The sequence below is a fragment of the Plectropomus leopardus genome, chromosome 2 (assembly GCF_026936395.1).
Source record: "Plectropomus leopardus strain MGB_pleo_1.0 chromosome 2, ASM2693639v1, whole genome shotgun sequence".
In the NCBI taxonomy this organism is placed as follows: domain Eukaryota; kingdom Metazoa; phylum Chordata; class Actinopteri; order Perciformes; family Serranidae; genus Plectropomus; species Plectropomus leopardus.
In genome coordinates this window covers 6,488,371-6,507,588 of record NC_142177.1, presented here as the reverse complement: position 1 = coordinate 6,507,588, position 19,218 = coordinate 6,488,371, and the positions used below count along the sequence as shown (strand labels likewise).

Here is a 19,218-nt window from a genome sequence, read left to right as displayed (position 1 = left end):
CATGCCAAATAAAATGGGACAGTAAAAAGGGATGTAAGGAAGATAAACGACACCAGAATGCCGATCAGACAGTATCATTCAGTCAACAACATAAGTATTTCATACCTGAAAAGGAGTATGTGTGAATACTCAACAAATCCTACCCCCTTTTTTTTCCAATTTTATATATAAAAAATAATTTTTAAACATTATTATTTCTAGTTTCTGCCTCAATTTTTACCGTACACACCTCAATGAAAGCAGACAAAAAATAAAGAGAAAACAAGGACAGATCAATCTGAACACACACACACACACACATAACAAAACAAATAAAACACATCAATACTAAATACAAAGTCACACTATCAAAAGGAACCTGCCTATCTTGTACCTTGTCTCAATGTGCCTGTAATATGTGGCTTTTTTAATTTAGGAGATATTATTCCTTTTTGGTTAGAACAGCTTAGAATGGTTAAGAACCATAGAGGCCTCCCCAAAGAGGTCATATTCTTAATATATTGGGGGTTGTTAGGAAAGCATATAAGACAAAGGCACCTAAAGATTTTCAAAAAAATTAATTCAACGGTCACAAAAGCAAATTATGATTAGTTCTGTCTGCTGGCAACACTTAAAAAAAGCTGAATATTCTTTGTTACCATAAAGTTTAATACTAGCAATCACTTGAGGCAATGAACCAAATTTGATTTAACTGATGTGCAGCTTCACGTCAAACCAGATGGATCCAGGCTCTCTGTTTTAAAAGGAAAACTTTACCTGCAACATGACCACCTGTATATCAGTCACTCATCGTGTGTTACCTTGAATTCATTAAGAAAAGTGTGTTTTTCTCGCATGCCTCCATGGTGAGCAGAGAATCCAAAAAGGCCAAAATTCTCCATGAAATGAACAGGGGCTGTGCTTAACAACAGCAAAACTTTATCAAGACATCCTTTGACAAACTTTCACACACCTTCTGCAGTATAATCCAAGTCTCATTTATCCAGTCGTGTGCTCACTTCTTACCAAACACCAAACACATGCATTTCATTGAAACAATGATTGAAGTTCTGCTGAATAATAAGACACAGGCATTAAAAATTATTTTCTGTTATTTTGGCATGGAGAGAAGAGTCATTGGTGCCAAAATGGTGACAGACAGTTGAAACTAAAAAACATTTGTCATTTAAAAAATACTGTTTGCATAAAAAAACTGAAACTGGGAAAAAAAAGTGACATGAAGAAAAAAGAATGCAATAAATACATGAATGAATAATTAAATCAATAAACAATAAAATAATTTGTTATGCATGTGTTTTATGTTTTCAGTTCAAATTTTATTTTCAATGGCATTTTTTTTCTAATGCCATAATTCTGTCATTGTTTGAGCTCCCTAAAAGCAGTGCTCCCGAGAACAAGAACCAGGAGAAGTGAACACACTTCTGTTCTTGAATCTGAACACTGACTCTCTGTTGGTCCCTTGGATCTTCCAGAATCAGTCAGCTAGTCGTACGTCAGTCTGAACTGAACAATCCAAAGCTGGCTACGTTTTGTATTTCATTTCATTTTTCTCATTTTATTCTAACACTTTTTCGTTGGGAATTTCCTGTGTTTGAACAGTGCTCTACAAACAAACTAAACTTCCCTGTCTCTGCATGATTTCCATTGTTCAGTATAATAGCTGAGATGGAGGCCAGTTAAGGGTCACTGCTGGAAGCTTTCTAAATGTCGTTCTGTGTGACTCGTCAGTGTCACTCTGCGAGCTGCGATGAAGACAGATTTAACTCACAAGTGTTGATTGGCCGTGTCAGTTAGCCACTGCTCTGAAACACATCGACTCCAGGCGATGGCACTGCTTTGTTCCTTCGCCACAGTAATCTGAGGTCACTTTACAGGTTACTCATCATCATCGTCATCTATATTTGTTTGCAACGTTTCTCCATGTCAAGTTGTAAACTTTTCTTTTGCCACTTGTCATATTTTCAGAAAAACACACAAATGTCGTTTGAAAAGTTGCGAATCTGTGAATTTAAAAATGTGATGGCTGTTAACAGCAAATTGGTTTGATTTCTTTCTAAAACATGGGAGCAACACAGTTAGCAACTTAAGAGGAAATAATTAAAAAGTTTTTAAAAAATTAAAAGAAAATGACCAAAAAAGAATAGCACAAAAACCCTGTAAAAAGTAACAAATATAGGTAAAAAACAAACAAACAAGGAAATCAACAACAGCAACAACAACAGTAAAATAATTTTAAATATATAATTACGGTAATTGTAAGTATGGGGTATTTTGTACATTTTCCCTCCTTTTGTTTGGTTGGTTTTTAAAACATTTGTTTTTCCAAATCTACTATTTTCTTGCAATTTTAGGAACACTTCTTTTCAAATTGCTCATTAATTTTTTTTCCCTCATGTTTTCAAAAGAAAAAGCAAATCAATTTCTGGTATGAAAGAGAGGCATAATGGGAGTGATGTGTAACACAACAGCGTCGGCCTCTGTGACAAACCCATCAGCAGTGCTCCGTGAATAATAACAATGGCATAATGCAGCATTAACAATCATTCATCGATCCTGTTATATTGCATCTAAAAAACTTCACACCCATCCTCATGGTCCCATCCTGCCATCTGTCTCTTTTACACAGATGTTTTGGCACTGTTACTACCTCCGCTGCCGGCTAAAAAGCAAGCAACTGTATCCCCCCATTGCATGATAGTAGCTTACATTTTATCAAGAACAGATGAGGCGGCCTTGAACAGGCAGTGTAAATGGGCTAATGAGACTGATACATCTTCTCTATGCATAGTTAGAGCACATTTATCTGTTAAATGACCATTGTTGTACCTCAAAATGGAAATTACAGTTTGCTATAATACTTGGCCTGTACCGTTCGAGGATCTTTATTTGCAGGAATGCAGTGGCCTTAGAAATGCTTTCATTGTCAGCAACGCTGTTGTGAGTGGGTTTGAAAGGATGAATTTAAAACTGTGGCCTTGAAATCTAAAAAGGTGAAAGAGTGTGTGTGTGTGTGTGTGTGTGTGTGTGTGTGTGTGTGTGTGTGGGGGGGGGGGTATGCTGGAAAGTATAACTGGATGCCACAATGAAAATATCGCCACTAATCTTAGCTTTAGCATACCTGAGTGTAAAAATATACTTTTGATTTCGAAAAGGACGAGAGCATTTTCAGAAAAATGAAAGGCTATGGGCATTGTCATGTTAAAATTTACCTTGGTCTTTGTTCTGCTTTTTTTTTGCGGCCCCTGTAAAGTGATGCTGGTGCGAGTGACTCACAGAGAGTCTGAATGGCGGGCTGGGTTTATAAACCTCCTCCAGCCCTCAACACAGGACTTTGAAGGCCACTTGTCTCCGTGCTCTGTCACGTATGCACATGCAACGAGGTCCGACAGCCTCAGCACCCTTACTTTTCACCCTGGAGGGCACCGCGACGCAAAGACAGCTCTTCATCATGAGGTCCTTCTTCCTGCTGCTCTTCTCCCTGTTGTTGGTGTCCCACGGATCCTCAGCAGTCATCACAGGGGTAAGTGGAAGACAACAGGTAGATTCCTCATGAGTCTTTGGGAAGCTCTTGATGTGATGGAATAATACTTAGCTTTCAAATTTTGCTTTTTAAATATTTTATTTTAATATTTTCTTTGCCCTGCATGGCAAAAAAAAGCAAAAACAATTTTTTTTAAAAGCATTTATTACCTTTAAGAGTACTGGCATTTCTTAACACTCCACATAGAGCAAACCCTGTAACATAAAGGAAACTTAAAAAAAAAAGTAATAAATAGATCACATTGGTACATAGAGTGACACTGCAGGACTAAGAAAATATTATTATGTTCGTTTGTATTTGTCTTATTTATACTTAGACCAAACTCTTATTTAAACAACCATCCTTTCATAAAAATATTGACAAATTATCCTTGAAATAGTTATTGAAGTATTTGAATGTTTCTTTTAAAGGTTAGCTCAAATTCAGAAACTTTAAATGTGAAATTTAAGAAAAATCTCATACTAAAAATGTATCATTTATAATTAAGAAATAGGCATAACAAAGATTTTTGAAAGGCATTTTTGGTATTATAGAAGCACACATAGCTGTCAGATAGTAAGATGATAAATGCAGTGTATCTATCCACGAATCAATTTATAACAACCCAGCGGTGAAGTTACAACCTGTGAATGATTTCCCTTTTCCAAATCATAATCATAATTCCATCATCGTAAATCATGGCTATAACCTGTTAATAAAACAGCCGTCCCTGTCACAGCGACCCGCTCTCTGGTTGCTGATGTGAGTTGAGTGCGGAGCATGCAGCCGTAAAACACAAAGTGATTTTCCTCCACGTCTGTCACATGAAATCACTTGTGTTCCTCCTCATTGTGTTTCCCTTCATCTCATCCACAGCCACAACTCTCACTCAGCCTCTCATCCACACTCGCAACAATAAATCACCGCCAATACTGAGCTGTTTTATTGAGCTATGATATAACTAATGGTGTAATAACACTATTCCATTAGCATAAAATACTGTAATGATAACACTGTTTGTGTTGTGTGTAATAAATAGCATACAATTGTGTTAAATTTCACCACACAACATTACATATACATTATTGTTAAAATTATTATCATTATTGTATACATAATTGTTAATTTCAGCTCTCCTTTGATTAGTTAAAGCACCAGTACAACCAGTGACAGCTGTTCTTTCAGTGTTAGACCACGTTGTAATTTAGAACAATTTCAGACCTAAAACTAGAAAGGTCTCATAATATAAAGTTAATATTAACAGATAGTAATAGGCATAATGTTATTACATGTAATCAGGGGCTTAGCACCAAATTTTGGGTCCTGTGCATAAGCTGTCTCTGTGGGCCCCCTGCCCTTCCCCTCTTGATTAATGTCTCTCAATTTTTTAAAATTTTACACAGCCTCTTTGTTTTCTTTCCATTTTGTTTCTTCTTCTTTGTTTCTTATTCTCTCTTTTTTTTTAATCCCTATTTCCCTTTTTTAGGGAACACCAGTCTACGTCGGTGCTCTAGCACAATAAGCAGTCAGTCACTCTGTTCTAACTGTGTTCAGAGATGAATCTTAGACCAGGAGCAGACTAAACCATTTTGCATCATCAAGGTCTAAGAGGGGCTTCAGAGAGCGTCCATTGTTTTTATTTTTAGGTTTTTTGGTAGAACTTTCAGTTTTTCAGGTATTTAGTGGGCCAATTTTAATTAAATTATGGCACTAATTATTTGGACATTTAAAAAAAAAAGTAGCAAACTAAACCAAACCAAAAGTCTATTCAAGTAACCCGCCCTCCCATTTGGACTCTGGGTAATCAGTTCCACTTTTCCCTTCACTACGACGCCCCTGCGTGCAATGATTATGGTAATGTTAACTAGTGTATATTATTACTTAAGGGCTGTAAATAACACTGCAACAAAGTGTTGTAAATTTATTGTGTGTCAAAATTCTTAGTCAGTTTTTAAAAAATGCAGGCAAACACTGTAATCTGTATGTTTTTTTTGAGCTGATATTACACTGTAAACCTCACATTCTCCTGTAGAATTCTGTAGTGAATTTAACACTAATATACTGTTGACGTTATTTATGGTAATGATAATGTAAAATAACAATACGTTGCTGGCAACTACAGCTGCCAGTAGTTTACTGTAACTTTACAAGAATTTATTACATTGTTAGAGATTTAAATGTTGGTTAAAAGGTACTTCTCCCTAACCGTGTGTGTGCGTGTTCACAGGCTTGTGAGAGGGACTCTCAGTGCGGAAAAGGCATGTGCTGTGCGGTGAGTTTGTGGATTCGCAGTCTGCGTATGTGCACACCCATGGGACAAGAAGGAGACGAGTGTCACCCTATGAGCCACAAGGTGAGACAGATGTACCGCCATGTCATCTATGAAGTGTCACACGTCATTCATTTGTCTGCACGCAGTGGTGTCATGACAGCGGTGCTTTTGTGTGATCACCCTCAAAGCACCTCGACCTTCACACGCACAAGGTCAGAAAAACAATGTCTAGGAAGCGGTTTATAAGAAGTACTCTGGCTAAGTCTGACATTCACACTTCCCTCCACTGCTGACCGGTTACTCCTGATGAAAATAAATCCTGCACTAAAGGTGTCTCCCTCTCTGCCTCCAGGTCCCTTTCAATGGGAAAAGACTCCACCACACTTGTCCCTGCCTGCCCAACCTGTCGTGTATCACTATAGAGGAGGGGAGATCCAAATGTCTCTCACCGTACAAGTATCCAGATTACTACCTCTGAGGACCAAGTTACACTACCTGCTAGCTGCACTCTAACTCTTTGCCTTTAAAAGCCTGTTTGTTTGTTTTTAAATTTATTTTGAATAAAGAGATATATTTAATAATGCTTCATCCTTTTGTTTCAGGTTTAATTAAACTAAGGTGGGCAATTTATATCTATTATATTGTTATCTTGATATGAAACTAGATATCATCTTAAATGTTGGATATCATAATATTCTAAGTCTTTATTATCCAGGTTGTAAATACTGATTACAGTAAAGTGGATGTTAAGTTGGTCATTATATCCACATTACTGATTCAGTAATGTTTCATTTATATATATATATATATAAATATATGCAAAAAATGCACCATTGCAGTCCTTTCAAATTGCAAATGCAATTGTCATATTTACCATATTTGGCATATGGAAAAATTTCATGTTATTTCCACTGGGTGCACTGTCACAATCAATGTTGCTGCTAATCACTGACATATCCCAGGCTGTGATCATCAAAAAAAAAAAAAAAAAAAAACTTTGCGTGTAGTTTATTGAAAATATTTCATTTTCTGTATTTTCTTTTTTCTTCATCTAAAAACTTGGTGTCATGACTAAAGCCTGCCATTTAAAGGGTTAAAATTCTGAAAATTAATGTTTATTTGATATTTATGATTAGGACTTATGTTGGTTAAAAAATAAAATCAATGAAAGTAGAAAATAACATTAATGTATAATATTTCTAATAGCCTGATTTTGAAAAGCACATTTTGTGTGCAGAGCAATACGAGTGTGTGTAATATTAAAGTGGGCCATAAGGGGTTAATAACACAAAATTCGTAACTCGATAAGACACAGTACAGCACAGTACAAGTCACACACTATGATACAATAAAACACCATAAAACAATAAGCACCAAATGATTCATTCATGACTGCATGACTAATCTTCTGCCCAAACTGTCTTAGTAAGAGCTTAAAATGATCCCAGCCACCAAGTAAGGAATGAAAAAAGCTGTTTATCCAAATGAGGATTTATGTAAGGAAGTGTTAAAGTTCCTGTTGGATGCTCCACATGTTACCTAGCCTGAAACTCTAAGTGGGACTACGAGGTCCCTGAGCACCTAATTAGGGATTGACTTATATTGTTTTCTCAGGGCTGATACTGACACCGATTGTAAGTAGTTATTGAGACCTGTAATCAATATTTGAAACCAACATGCATTTACAATAAACATGAAAATCTTTGTCAATATTGAGAATTTAGAATATAACAAACTCCAAAACAAAACACTTAAAGGTCTTTAGCAAATGTTTAATCAACATGAACATCATATACAGCAAGTTCCCAGCATCTTTTTTTATAAAGTCATGTGAAAATTCAAATTAAAAAAATGAATGAATAAAAATAGCTGCCTGAGGTTTAACAGAATAAAAATTCCTCCCATGCTGACACTTTCTTTGCACTTTTCAATTAATTCATTTTATCATCGATCATTAAAATAAAACGCTGATACAGATAATCGACGAAATGCCAAATAGTTGCCTAAATAATCAGCCAAGGCAATAAATTGTCAACGTCTACACCTAATGATGTCGGCATTGATAGATGAGTTTAGCACATGTCATAAAATTGTCAAACTTGGAATACACCTGCAGTCCTTCTTGGATAATGTTGATACAGTACAGCATGTAATTCTGCAGTAGTTGAGTTGTCGGTGAGCTTTCAGCTGCCCTCTAGGGAAACCTGAAGAGAAGCACATGTTATTTCACTGCTAATAAAATGGCGTGCTGACTGATGTGCAGGTTGGGTTACAGTTTCATTATCCACTCGAAGCCAAAATGCACACGTGACACTGTTTTTTTAATTGTTTTCAAACGACAATGTGCGAAAAGCGTGACAACATTTCAACTGTGGTTGAAGGACGATGGCAGTTGGGCTTTTTCTCACATCCACCTTGGCAGCAGGTCTTTATAACGGCAGGAAACAGTAAGACAGCTATGGAATTAATCACTGTCAGCCTGTGATTCACTGTGTTTGTTTGAGGCTTTGAGCTATTATTAGGTTTGTCCAATGTGTAACGCGATGACTCACATCGGTCTTATACATACATATGAAATGGATGTTGGTCTTGTGTGTTTCTGGACATGAGAGCTTTCAAACAGAATCCTCAGTGGAGTGATGTGTGATCAGGCAGTGTCCCACATAATAAGAACATAAGAGTAGATGAAGGAATATATTTCACCAGGAGCATATACATCTCAAGACACAATTTGTTTAATTTACTGTGACAGTGTAACAATAAGCAAAATATGAGACATGACTTAAAATGAACCATGAACTCTCTCTAAGGCCTTGGAATAGTTGAGATTCTGAGAGTGTATCACCTAATAAGAGCTGGATAAATGAGTCAAATTATCTATTAGTTAACTGACAACAAAGTATTTGGCAATGTTGATCATGGACAATCTTTTTTTTCAGCAGGAATGTCAAATATTACCCAGTTCCAGCCTTTTTAAATGTGAGACATTGCTTCTTTTCTTTGTGTATGTGTATGTTATAGTAAACTGGACACCTACAGAAAAAAAGTGTTTCATTGCAGTTCTGCTAAATATGGCTTTTTCGAATCGCCTGACATACCAACTCATGCCAGTGTAAAAACTTTTTTGTGATTAGAGTTAGTTTTTTTATGTATTGACATGTTGCCATTAGGCAAATTATATGTAATCGCAATCTCAATTTGCGCAATTTTAGGGTCAATGGAAACCCGTCTGTTGTATCCAGAGGGAGCGGTATGAAGTCTGATAAATAGCCTCAAGTGATGTCACTTGAGTCAGACTACAAATTTGAACATGAAGTAAATCTGGTCGTGTCAAATTTTAAAGAGGTGAGTGTTCCAGACCTCTGTAACCTGCTCTGCTCGAGGCTACATTTGCTGCCAAAAAAATAACACAACCACATCTTCAACCGAATTGTTGGCAGTTAGAGTTGCATTGTGGGTAATGTAGGCACCACATTTTGACAAAATATATGATATCTTTGATTGTGCTGCATCAGTGTTTATCCCTGGAGTGCAATGTTTAGTGATGGGAGTGCTTGTCTTTTGTCTCAGAAATTAAGTTCATAGCTTTGGATATTGGGAAAAGCCTAACCTCATCAGATGATACTGTCTAAAAAGAAAAGAAATACTATCCAAATAGTATTTTAGGAAAACCCAGCGAGGAGGACAGAGGTCAGCGTAGTTGCTTAGTGTTTGGAAAGACTGAAAAGGTCAATAAAAGAGCCAGCAGTAGTGAGAGCTGAGCAAAAAATAGTCACATTTCCCAAGCATCACAGTGGAGCCTGCTTGCCCTGGAGACAACATGATGTACCAAAAATACCCCGACCTGCATTTGCATCACACGAGAGCACGTGCAGGTGAGGGGCTTCCTGCAGCTGAGGAGCCACAGCAATTACACTGCAGACCTCAGCGCGCTGGTAACAGAGCGCAGCCAGCTGTCAGGAACAGCCAGGCATGTTGTGATGCTAATGGTCATGGATGCACTGAGGGCAGGCGGCGTGTTGAGGAGCTCGGCGCTGTTCGGCGGATCACAAACACCTCGCTAAATCACAGTGATTAAAGTGTGTAATGAGAGAAGTGCTCAGCCTTTTGGAGCTGCGGTTTGGTGTAATCGAAGTCAGTGTCAATGAATGCAACCGCAATTAGCTAAATCAATAGTGTGCGATTGGCTTAAGGAGGCAGGAGGGGATCGGGATTTGAGGGAGTTTGATTAAAAGGCAGGTGTCACACAGACGGCCCATTAAAACAAATTTAATTAAGTGTTTAATAGGTGGTTTGTTAAGGAGGACAAATCAAACCTCTAACTTTAAACTAAGCATCTGCAAACAGTTTGCATTGTATGTCTGCTCACATTTTGTTGTTTTGCTTTTGCCACACATTGACAATTTCACACGACACTGTTTATTTCCACCAGCTAGTGTTAGTTTGAAGGCAGAAGATTTTTCAGTGGTAGTAAACGATGGTGGCAAATGTCTGGTTAAGGTTTTGTGTCAGAATCAAAGAGCAAAAATGTCCTTTTAAAATCCCTGTTTTAACCTGATATTAAACACTTATACAAGGAATCATAGCAGGGCCGTAGCCATGGATTTTAGATATACTAAGGTGATTATTAGTCCCTTTAATGCACCCCAAATCTCTATCCCTTTTTAACATTTTCTATCAGTGTTATATCAGTGTCTTTAAACTGGCATAGTATATAAGCTGACTTTGTCATCAGGAGACGGAGGAGATGGTGTCTGTACGGACTCCTAAGCAAGACAACCACTGCAAACCACTGTTTGAGACCAACACTAGATGACTTTTAGCATTTTGAGCCCCTTTTTTAGTGGCTTTTGTGCCACCAGATTTAGGATTTAGGGTTAGCAACCCGTCACTGCTTTACCAGAGGCTTGTCCTTTTGAACGCAGGTGTTTTTTAGTTTCTTATAACTGCTTTTCCAGCAGGTTTTGTTTCCACAGAATGTGGGTTTTTTTTCCAGAGGCTTTTGTGCTGTCAAGCGTAGGTGTTTTTTGTGCCTTGTAACCGCTTTTCTAGCAGCACTTGTGCCACCAAACATAGGTGATTTTCTAATGACTCATCACTGCATTTCAGGCAGCTTTTGTGCTGCCAAACATGTTTTTTTTTTAAGCAACAGTAGCTTTTGTGCAATTGGACATAAGTGTTTTTTTGTTTTTTTCCCCCACACATCACTGCTTTTCTAGCAGCTATTTCGCTGATGAATGTAGGTGTTTTTTGGCAACCCATTTCTAGTGTCTTTTGTGTCTTAGTGTTCTTTTTTAGCACCTCCTTGCCACTTTTAAAGCCGCTTTTGTGTCCCATATGTTGGTATTTTAAGTAAAAACATGATCTTTTTCTTACCATAATGAAGTGGGGTTTTTTTGTTTTTTAAATAAAGTGACACGATAATAACAACATTGTTATAAGCATAAAGTTTCAACAAATCAGCAACAAAATAAAATACAAATGTCACATATCTGTGGTTTGAAGAAACGTTAAATGCCAACATTTTTTTCTGGCGATTGGGTTGAACACAAAGCATTACCCAACTGAAGGTGTAGGGTTTGAAAGCAGTGGGAATTTAGATGTTACCCAGTTGCTTTATGGGAAATGTAGGATTAGGAGCTTAACCCATTGTAGTTATTTCTACTTCACTGCTTCAGCCCCAACCATTTCTCTTTCAAATTGTCTCTTCTGAGTCCCTGAATAGGACCAAATCAAGTATGCATCTTGTTCAAAACAGATTATAGAACCCAAACAACTTCATCATCATCCATGTCTCATTTATTTGCTAAGAAATACAAACAATGCAAACATCCTTTCCAGAGCACCAAATTGTTAACATTTTCACGTCCATATCCGTAGAAAAAGAATGATATCCATATTCATTCACAAATTCACAAATTCGAATCAGCCCATTTTTCAACACAACTGACCCATGAAGAAGAAGAAGAATTTGCAAAATACCTTTTAAGTGAGTTTCAACACCTTTTCAACACAAAGATTCCCAATGGGTTATGAAATATACAACATATCTGGTTAAAAAAGCAGAAGGAAAGAGGGAAAGGGGCTTTACAGTATTTACAAATGTGACGTCCTCGTTAAAAATATACTGAGATCTGAGTCTCATTTGTGGTATCCAAACAACTAGAAACCCAGCGTGTCACAGATGCTAGAGACTCTGACCAGGTGATAAAATAGTTCTGTTGTGTTTCAGTCATCAGCTCTGCAAAAGGCAATCAACCTTAGATGGGTGTGCTGGGGCATAATTTTAAAATATACAAACAAATAGCCAAAGTGACATTCATGTACAATATCATAGTGGACCAAAGGGTTGATTTATCAAATGGGGTATAAAAAATGTCTCCAGGATATAACATGACACATAGGGGAGAGTGGGGTCACTTGGGACGGTGAAACGGTGCCTTTTTAGTAAGTTAGCATCTATGCCTCTGCCATTCACCATGCTCACACTCTACCAAACCCTGCTTACTTTTAACAACAGAGAGTAGAAACCTTCTGACCTTTCCTACCAAACTGAACCACGGTCACAGGGAGGCAGAATTTTAGAGAAATACACTTGTATATTTTACAAAATGGGCTCTAGAAAACTTAAAAATTGTTAGCAGACAGGTGTACAGGAATCAAATTACTTTAATTACTGTTTAAGTAGTCTGTGGATAATAGAAGGTTGTTTCCAGCCTGTTCTCATGCAAACTCTTCAAATACTGCTGCTTGGTCAGAGATTTTGGCATCAGACACTGACATCAAAGACTGCCTTTCATGGCAGGATGATATGCTGCCGGATGGGGTTGGTTTATATTGCGGCTGGTCGGAGACTTTCTCGGCAGTATGATATGTCGCCAGTCAGCTGGATGGCATTTTTTGCCGTGGTATGATATGCGGCCAGGTGGTGTCATTTTATAACGTGTCCAGACAGCACCTGCGTGGCAGTATGATATGCTGCCGGACAGGGTTAGTTTATAACATATATGGGTGGAACCTTTCGTGGTAGTATGATATGGGGCTGGTTGGCTGTTGCAGCACTATGATAAGCTGCCACGTGGCATCAGTTTATAACACAGCTGGGTAAAATCTTTTGTGGCGGTGATATACGGCCAGGCGATGTCAGTTTAAAAGGTTATTAATGTGTCCAGACAACACCTGTTGCAATGGTATGATAAACCGGCGGGTGGCATCAGTTTTAAACGCTGCTGTTAATTACATAATAAAAGTAACTAGAAAATCCCTAAAGGGCAGGGGGAAGGGGCGGTGGATGGGTGCAACAAACCCCAGACTTTTACCCAAGAGCCTGCTGTTTGCTTCCCATATGAATGTTGTGCCAAACAATTATGTTTTTGTTTGTTTTAACCTAACCCCATGCTTTTGTTTACAAGAAAATAACATAAATACGAGGTATTTTACTGACATTGTAAGTTTATTCACAAAAGGGACTGTATGAATCTAACCTGCAGAAACTGGACATTTCCTGTGAAAATGTAAATGTATTTTGTAAAGACACAATGTGTTTAACAGGTGTAGATTGACACATTGCTCTGGAATGTCAACAACAAACACAAGACCTAGCATGTAATATGTAGACTTGAATTGCACTGACCAAGTGACGATATTTGATGTGTTTGGATGAGAATGTGTTGTTATTGCATGTTGACACAAACATGTCCCAACCGACCCCATTCTCCCCTATTGTCATTGAGGCTATACCCTATATTTGAAATTAATGTCACCTGCATTAAAAATTAAAAAGTGGTTTAACCATGATGCCCAGTTGATGAGGCTGACAAAAACATCTCATTATGCTTCAGTCCCATATTATGCTTCATAATAAACGAATGATTCTGATGAGCAAAATATAGAATTATTTTACATCATATTCAAGTTTTTGTCAGATTTAAACAGTGAATATAATCTTTCTCACAACTAAAATGCGGATAAATTGAACAGAAGTGGGTTCACCCTCCACATCATCCCTGTGCGTGTACAAACACATTTTTGGGGACCAGTCTGCGTACATTCTGAAATAAGATGTTATGTGTCTTTGGCAGTATTTTTTGGGGGGGCCTGTGTGTGGTTCAGATGACACAGTATGGCTCCATGGGTGTCTGTGTTCCCAGGCAACAGGGGAAACAGGCTCTGAAGCGCATCCGCAGCTCCTTGTTGAACATGAAGCTGATGATGGGGTTCGCTCCCGCCTGGGCGAAGCTCATCCACACCGCAGCGCTCAGGTAGAGCTGCGGGACCGGAGCTCCCCGCACAAATATTCTCAGGTAGCAGGCGCTTATATAAGGAGCCCACAGAATGAGGAAGGTCAGTGTAATCATGTAGTACATCTTCCCGATCCGTTTCTCCATTTTGAACTCATCCAGCACCAGCAGCCTCCTGTTGCCGGGGTACAATGCTTGCCTGATCCCGACCAGCGTCGGCGGGGTGGGTCCGCGGCCGAAGCCGGCGATCCAGTTGGCGGCGGCCTGCCCGGTGGCTCCGGGGCCGTGGAAGGTCCAGTTCTGGCTGATGGCAGGTACCAGCTGCGCCGGCTTCATTTTGCGGTGGTCGTACACGAAGCACAGCATCTTGATGTAAACCACATGCGTCGTCCCCACGATGACGGCCAGCATCAGCATGAAGCCCAGAGTGTCGTTCGCCTTCACGTAGCGGTGCTCAAAGATGCACTGCTCCTCCTCACGGATGAATTTATAGGTGCCCACGTCGAAAACAGGAGGGAACGCCATGGCCACAGAGAGAGTCCACACCATGCAGATGACCGCCACGCACGTACACAGATTCATGCGCTTGTAGTAAAACCTGTGGTGGGCGATCGCCATGTACCGGGTGACGCTGACGCAGAAGAGCAGGAAGGCGACGTGGAAGCAGAAGAGCACCGACATGAAGGCGACGATCTTGCAGCTGAGCGCGCTGTACGGCCACGCGGAGCCGCCGCTGATCGATGCCATCACGAAGGGGAAACACACTGCGGAGCGCACCACGTCCGCCAGGCACAGGTCCAGGAGGAAGTAGTAGGGAGCCTTGTGCAGCGAGCCGTCCTTGAGCAGCAGCAGCGACAGCGACGCGTTTCCCAGCAGGCTGATGCCCATGATCAGACCCAGGGAGACCAGCTTGACCGCAGAGGCCGCGGACGCATAGTTCTGTAAGGACGGGCTGCCCTCCCCAAACTCGCTTGTGTTTGCCATCTGTGCAGCCGAGGCAGCGCGTATTCCCACATCAATTCATCGACGCGCGGTGTTATCCTGCCGAGGCTTTAAGCAAAATCAACACGATCCGCCGCCCCTGTAGCAGAAAAACCGCTGAGGAATAAATTCCACTCAGACGCATCCGCTCAGCATCCCACATCCATCCCCGTGCGCCCACAAAAAAACAAACAAAAAGCACCTAATATTTCTTCTTTTTCTTCTTGTCCTTCATCTCACAAGTGTCCGGCGCAAAAAGCATCCCTGTCTGTTGGTCCGGTCTCTGGTTCAGCTTTGTACACCATCTCGGCAGACGAGCGGCTCACAAAACACATCTCAATTTCCACCGATGGCGGAGGTCTCCCGTTCGTCTTGAGGAATAAAGAGGCAGACAGTGCTGTGCGGAAGCATGGCGCAATTACGCACCCACAGCCTCATCAGCGGCGGTTAAAATACGAGTTATATATAGCCTGGAAAAGCAAACATGTTTGTGAAAAGCCGAGTGGTGATGGGAGGCTCGCAGAGCTGGGAGCGTCAGGATGGGTCTATCGGTGCATCTCACACAGCAGCAGCGTCTAGTCTATGCGACGCACGTCCGCCTGCATGTAGCGAGCAGAGCAGGCCTGGGATCAGCCAGCAGTCTCATCTGCCGATGCTTGTCAATGCAATCTATAGGGAGTCAGCCTCCAGGCGCTGATGACATGCAAATGTTGACAGAGATGCGCTCTAACATGGCAAAATATTTGATGTTGTGGAAAAATTACTCTTAATTCTATGTTTTCTTAGGGAAAATACTAGCAAATATAGCATCATATATATATTATAAAATAAGTACTGGAGTATTATAAGAGTCAAGTGCACTTAATGTCCATTAATATTTATTTGTAGCCGAATTATAGCTAGACAAAATATTGCTAGAAAACATTTTACCCTTAATATTAGTGTGAGCATCTCTTTAACCCTTTGAAACCTGGATCGACAACTTTTTTTCCTTCTTTTTTGTTTAAGAAAAGGGGAGAAGATTATCAGAAAATAATCAAAAAATAGGGGAAATGTACAGAAAACTTTATTTATATTTCTAATATTTTTTTGTTTAAAGTTATGGTACAGAAAAATATATAAAATAAATGCATATTTTTTACATAGTTTCTAGGCCCATTTTCTTTTTTTTTTTTTTTTAGTTAATTTTATCTATCTATCTAATCTAATATCTATCTAATTTTATCTGTAACTTTTTTACCTTTTTAAAAAAATAAAGACAAAGCAGTCAAGTTTCATGGTCATAGGTCATTATGTAACTCACGTCTATATCTTGTGGCTTATTTAATGAGGCTATAATAGAATAAGATGACACACTTAAAGGGCAAACTCATTTTTTTTCAAGCTACTCTATTTTCATGAGTGTTTGTGACTAAAGGAGACAACAGTATTTGAAATTAATCCAGTACTGAGTGAGACCACTGGCGGGAAAGGGTTAAAATGTAATGTGAAAGGGCAATGTACCTCCATTAAAAGTGGTTGATTTTGCCACTGACACGCACATATTGTTATTAGAAGTGTCATACACCATTATAGAAAGGATCCATACAGAGAAAGACATTTCTGTTTAACCATAAACAGCCCCAAAATTGCTATCACCAAACCCCCCAGACCCCATTTAAAAAAATAATAATTTCATTATCATAAAACACACTTCATTCTTAGTCAGCTGAAACAAAATTACTCTTACAAAACCATCTTGGTTCATCTTTTCACTATTCCAACATCCACCAACTCTGGTTTGGTTGAAGTGAACCCTTAGTTCTCCCAGGCAGAAGTGAAAATATAAATGTATAGAGTCTGGTGGGTTAAGCGATGACAATACGTGAGCTTTTTGTGGTGAAAGAAAAAGCATCTTACCCTTTAACAAAAAGGTCTATCCCTTTTGGGATCCTCCCCAAAATGTTGTCAGATACGTAGAATAACAGCCTGAACCTGTCAGTGGCAATAATATGCAATTTTAATGGACGCAAATCAACAGTGCAAAAATGCCCCAAGTAGCTTTGGGCTGTAGCTGTCTCCCTCAGTACTGGACCACAAAAACAATGGCAAAATATGGTCCAGGTTGAAAAATACCAAAGTTGCGCTTTAAAATAAACCAAAACAAAACTCTAATTCATCACCTATACTGTCCAGACTACTAAACTAACCACTCTATGGCCTCATTTTTTTCAGCACACAATAGTAATAGACAATCAGTTACAAGGTGCAACACCCACTGACAACAATGATTCACATCTGCAAATAAGTCATGTGGTTGTGTATTGATGAAAGTCAACCTATGAGGTTAAATTCAATGTTTTACCACTGACTGATGCAACACTTGGGCTCTCCCAAAGTCAGCACACACAGCTCGGTTTAGGAATGAAACGCATCACATGGCTACAGCCGATGATGACACAGTTAGAGCTAACAGTGTGGGTTCAAATGAGGTAAACAGTTGCATAAGACAGCAGTGGTATCTCTGAAGATACATCTGCAGAGGAGAAGTGGCTCTGACAATGAATGTTAGATTTTTTGCCTATAAGAGAAATGGTCGAAGATTTGACATGAAAACTGCTTAAAAGACTTTTTGCATTCTGAAAAACACAAATAAAATATAAGGTTACTTCAGAAAAAAAAAAGAAAAAGGAACACATCTTTCCTGGATAAATACAACACGGTGTCAGATAATCTAGAATATTTTGTGTTAATCTTTCAAATATCTCTAAAATATAAAATCTTGCTCTCAGCAAACTTGTGTACTTTGAACTCCAGATGCCGTCATGTGACAGAGCTGCACCTGCTGCTGCAGTGATTCACCAGCACCCCCTGCAGCCAGCACCAAGTAACAGCATGAGCTCATGATGAGGTAGTTAGCCTTCACTGCTGTTACACAGATACATATTGACCTTGTCCACAACTGACCAGAACTCACATTAGTCATGTAGTGTTTAGCTGATGCTTGTAACCCTTTCCATCCCAAGCCGGTCCAGGTTCTCATATATACGACCCTGTGACCTCACTGGAGCCCGAGTCCATCAGGTCTAGAGGAATAATGAAAGAAGGTTGTTTAGTCAGATTAGATACCACAGTAAATCCCAGTAACACCACTGGATCAATCAGATGTTTCCACCCATCAAATAGGCAGGTGTGGGCTCATGTTAGTTAGGGTTTACATTAACCCTCAAATTGCACAAACTGAAATTGTAAATATAAAATCCACCTAATGGAAATATGTCAGTTTTGAAAGAACCCCCATTTACTGCAAAAAACTTTGTACGCTTGCATGAGGTGGTGTTTCAGGTGATTTGAAAAAGCCATATTTTGCAAAACTGCAATGGATTTTTTTTTGTGGCTTTTCTAGGTCACATGATGCTATGGCTATGTGCGTGTCAGTAGGAACTGGCTCCCTCATGATGCAGCAGGAGCTATAAGAGGTGTTACTGCATCGCGTAACTCTTCAAAAGTCGAACAGATCATCTGGAAGTTTTGAATCCACAATTCCTCTGTGAAATTGTGCACTATCACCTCCCAGAAATCCCTCATACGTGGCTGCTCACATGTATAAGAGGGTCGCCTTTCCATTATCGCTCACATAACACGCTTACGTGGCCTTGGACTGGAAATAATGACGACTAGTGCGGTGACTGCAATAGAAATGAAGCTGCTAATGTTATGAACATCCATTCAATACTTGTTAGAATGTTATCACCAGAAGAGAAGTCGCAGAACATTAAACAGTGGAAACGCAGTCATCTGGCAATTCTGCCTAATGCGGATGGCAAAAAGTGGAGATAATAAGTTAATTTCCCGCTAAAGAAAAATGATAACTTCATACAGAAACAGTTCTGTTTGAGTATTAGAGGTGGTAAAGTTTAACCAACCCAATGGCCAGAGTAAATGTTGTCATTGTACGTTTCTGCAAACCACGGATAGATTACATTTTTATTCAGGTGTTTATTATTATGTAGCTGATATGTTGAAACATCACACTTCTTTATGTTTCAACAACCCTGTGGTTAGGTTTGGGACAAAAATGGTTAAAAAAGGTGTTTTGGCTTAAAATACCTGCTTTTGGTTACACAATGACTGCTGTAGTGTAGTGTAGTGGTCTGCAGCTTGGCAGGCATCTCACCTCTGTCTCTCCATCACTGTCCCCTCCACCTCCAGGTGGAAAAAAATGG

At 39.3% G+C, this 19,218-nt stretch overlaps 2 protein-coding genes across 3 annotated transcripts in view; one reads left to right on the top strand and one right to left on the bottom strand.

The window, feature by feature from the left end:
- The window catches only part of prok2 (prokineticin 2), a 39,179-nt gene extending 32,732 nt beyond the window's left edge, over nucleotides 1-6,447 (top strand). For both annotated transcript variants that reach the window (XM_042494799.2, XM_088071651.1), the window contains 3 exons: nucleotides 3,251-3,520; nucleotides 5,748-5,873; nucleotides 6,145-6,447. In XM_042494799.2, coding sequence (XP_042350733.2) covers nucleotides 3,365-3,520; nucleotides 5,748-5,873; nucleotides 6,145-6,270 — 408 coding nt within the window. In that variant the 5' untranslated portion in view covers nucleotides 3,251-3,364 and the 3' untranslated portion in view covers nucleotides 6,271-6,447. The remainder of the gene's footprint in view (nucleotides 1-3,250; nucleotides 3,521-5,747; nucleotides 5,874-6,144) is intronic.
- Nucleotides 6,448-11,573: 5,126 nt separating this feature from the next.
- On the bottom strand, nucleotides 11,574-15,850 carry gpr27 (G protein-coupled receptor 27). Its single transcript, XM_042506029.2, has one exon. It carries the CDS (start codon nucleotides 15,014-15,016, stop codon nucleotides 13,901-13,903), a length of 1,116 nt encoding a protein of 371 aa, XP_042361963.1. The 5' UTR covers nucleotides 15,017-15,850; the 3' UTR covers nucleotides 11,574-13,900.
- Nucleotides 15,851-19,218: the final 3,368 nt, after the last annotated feature.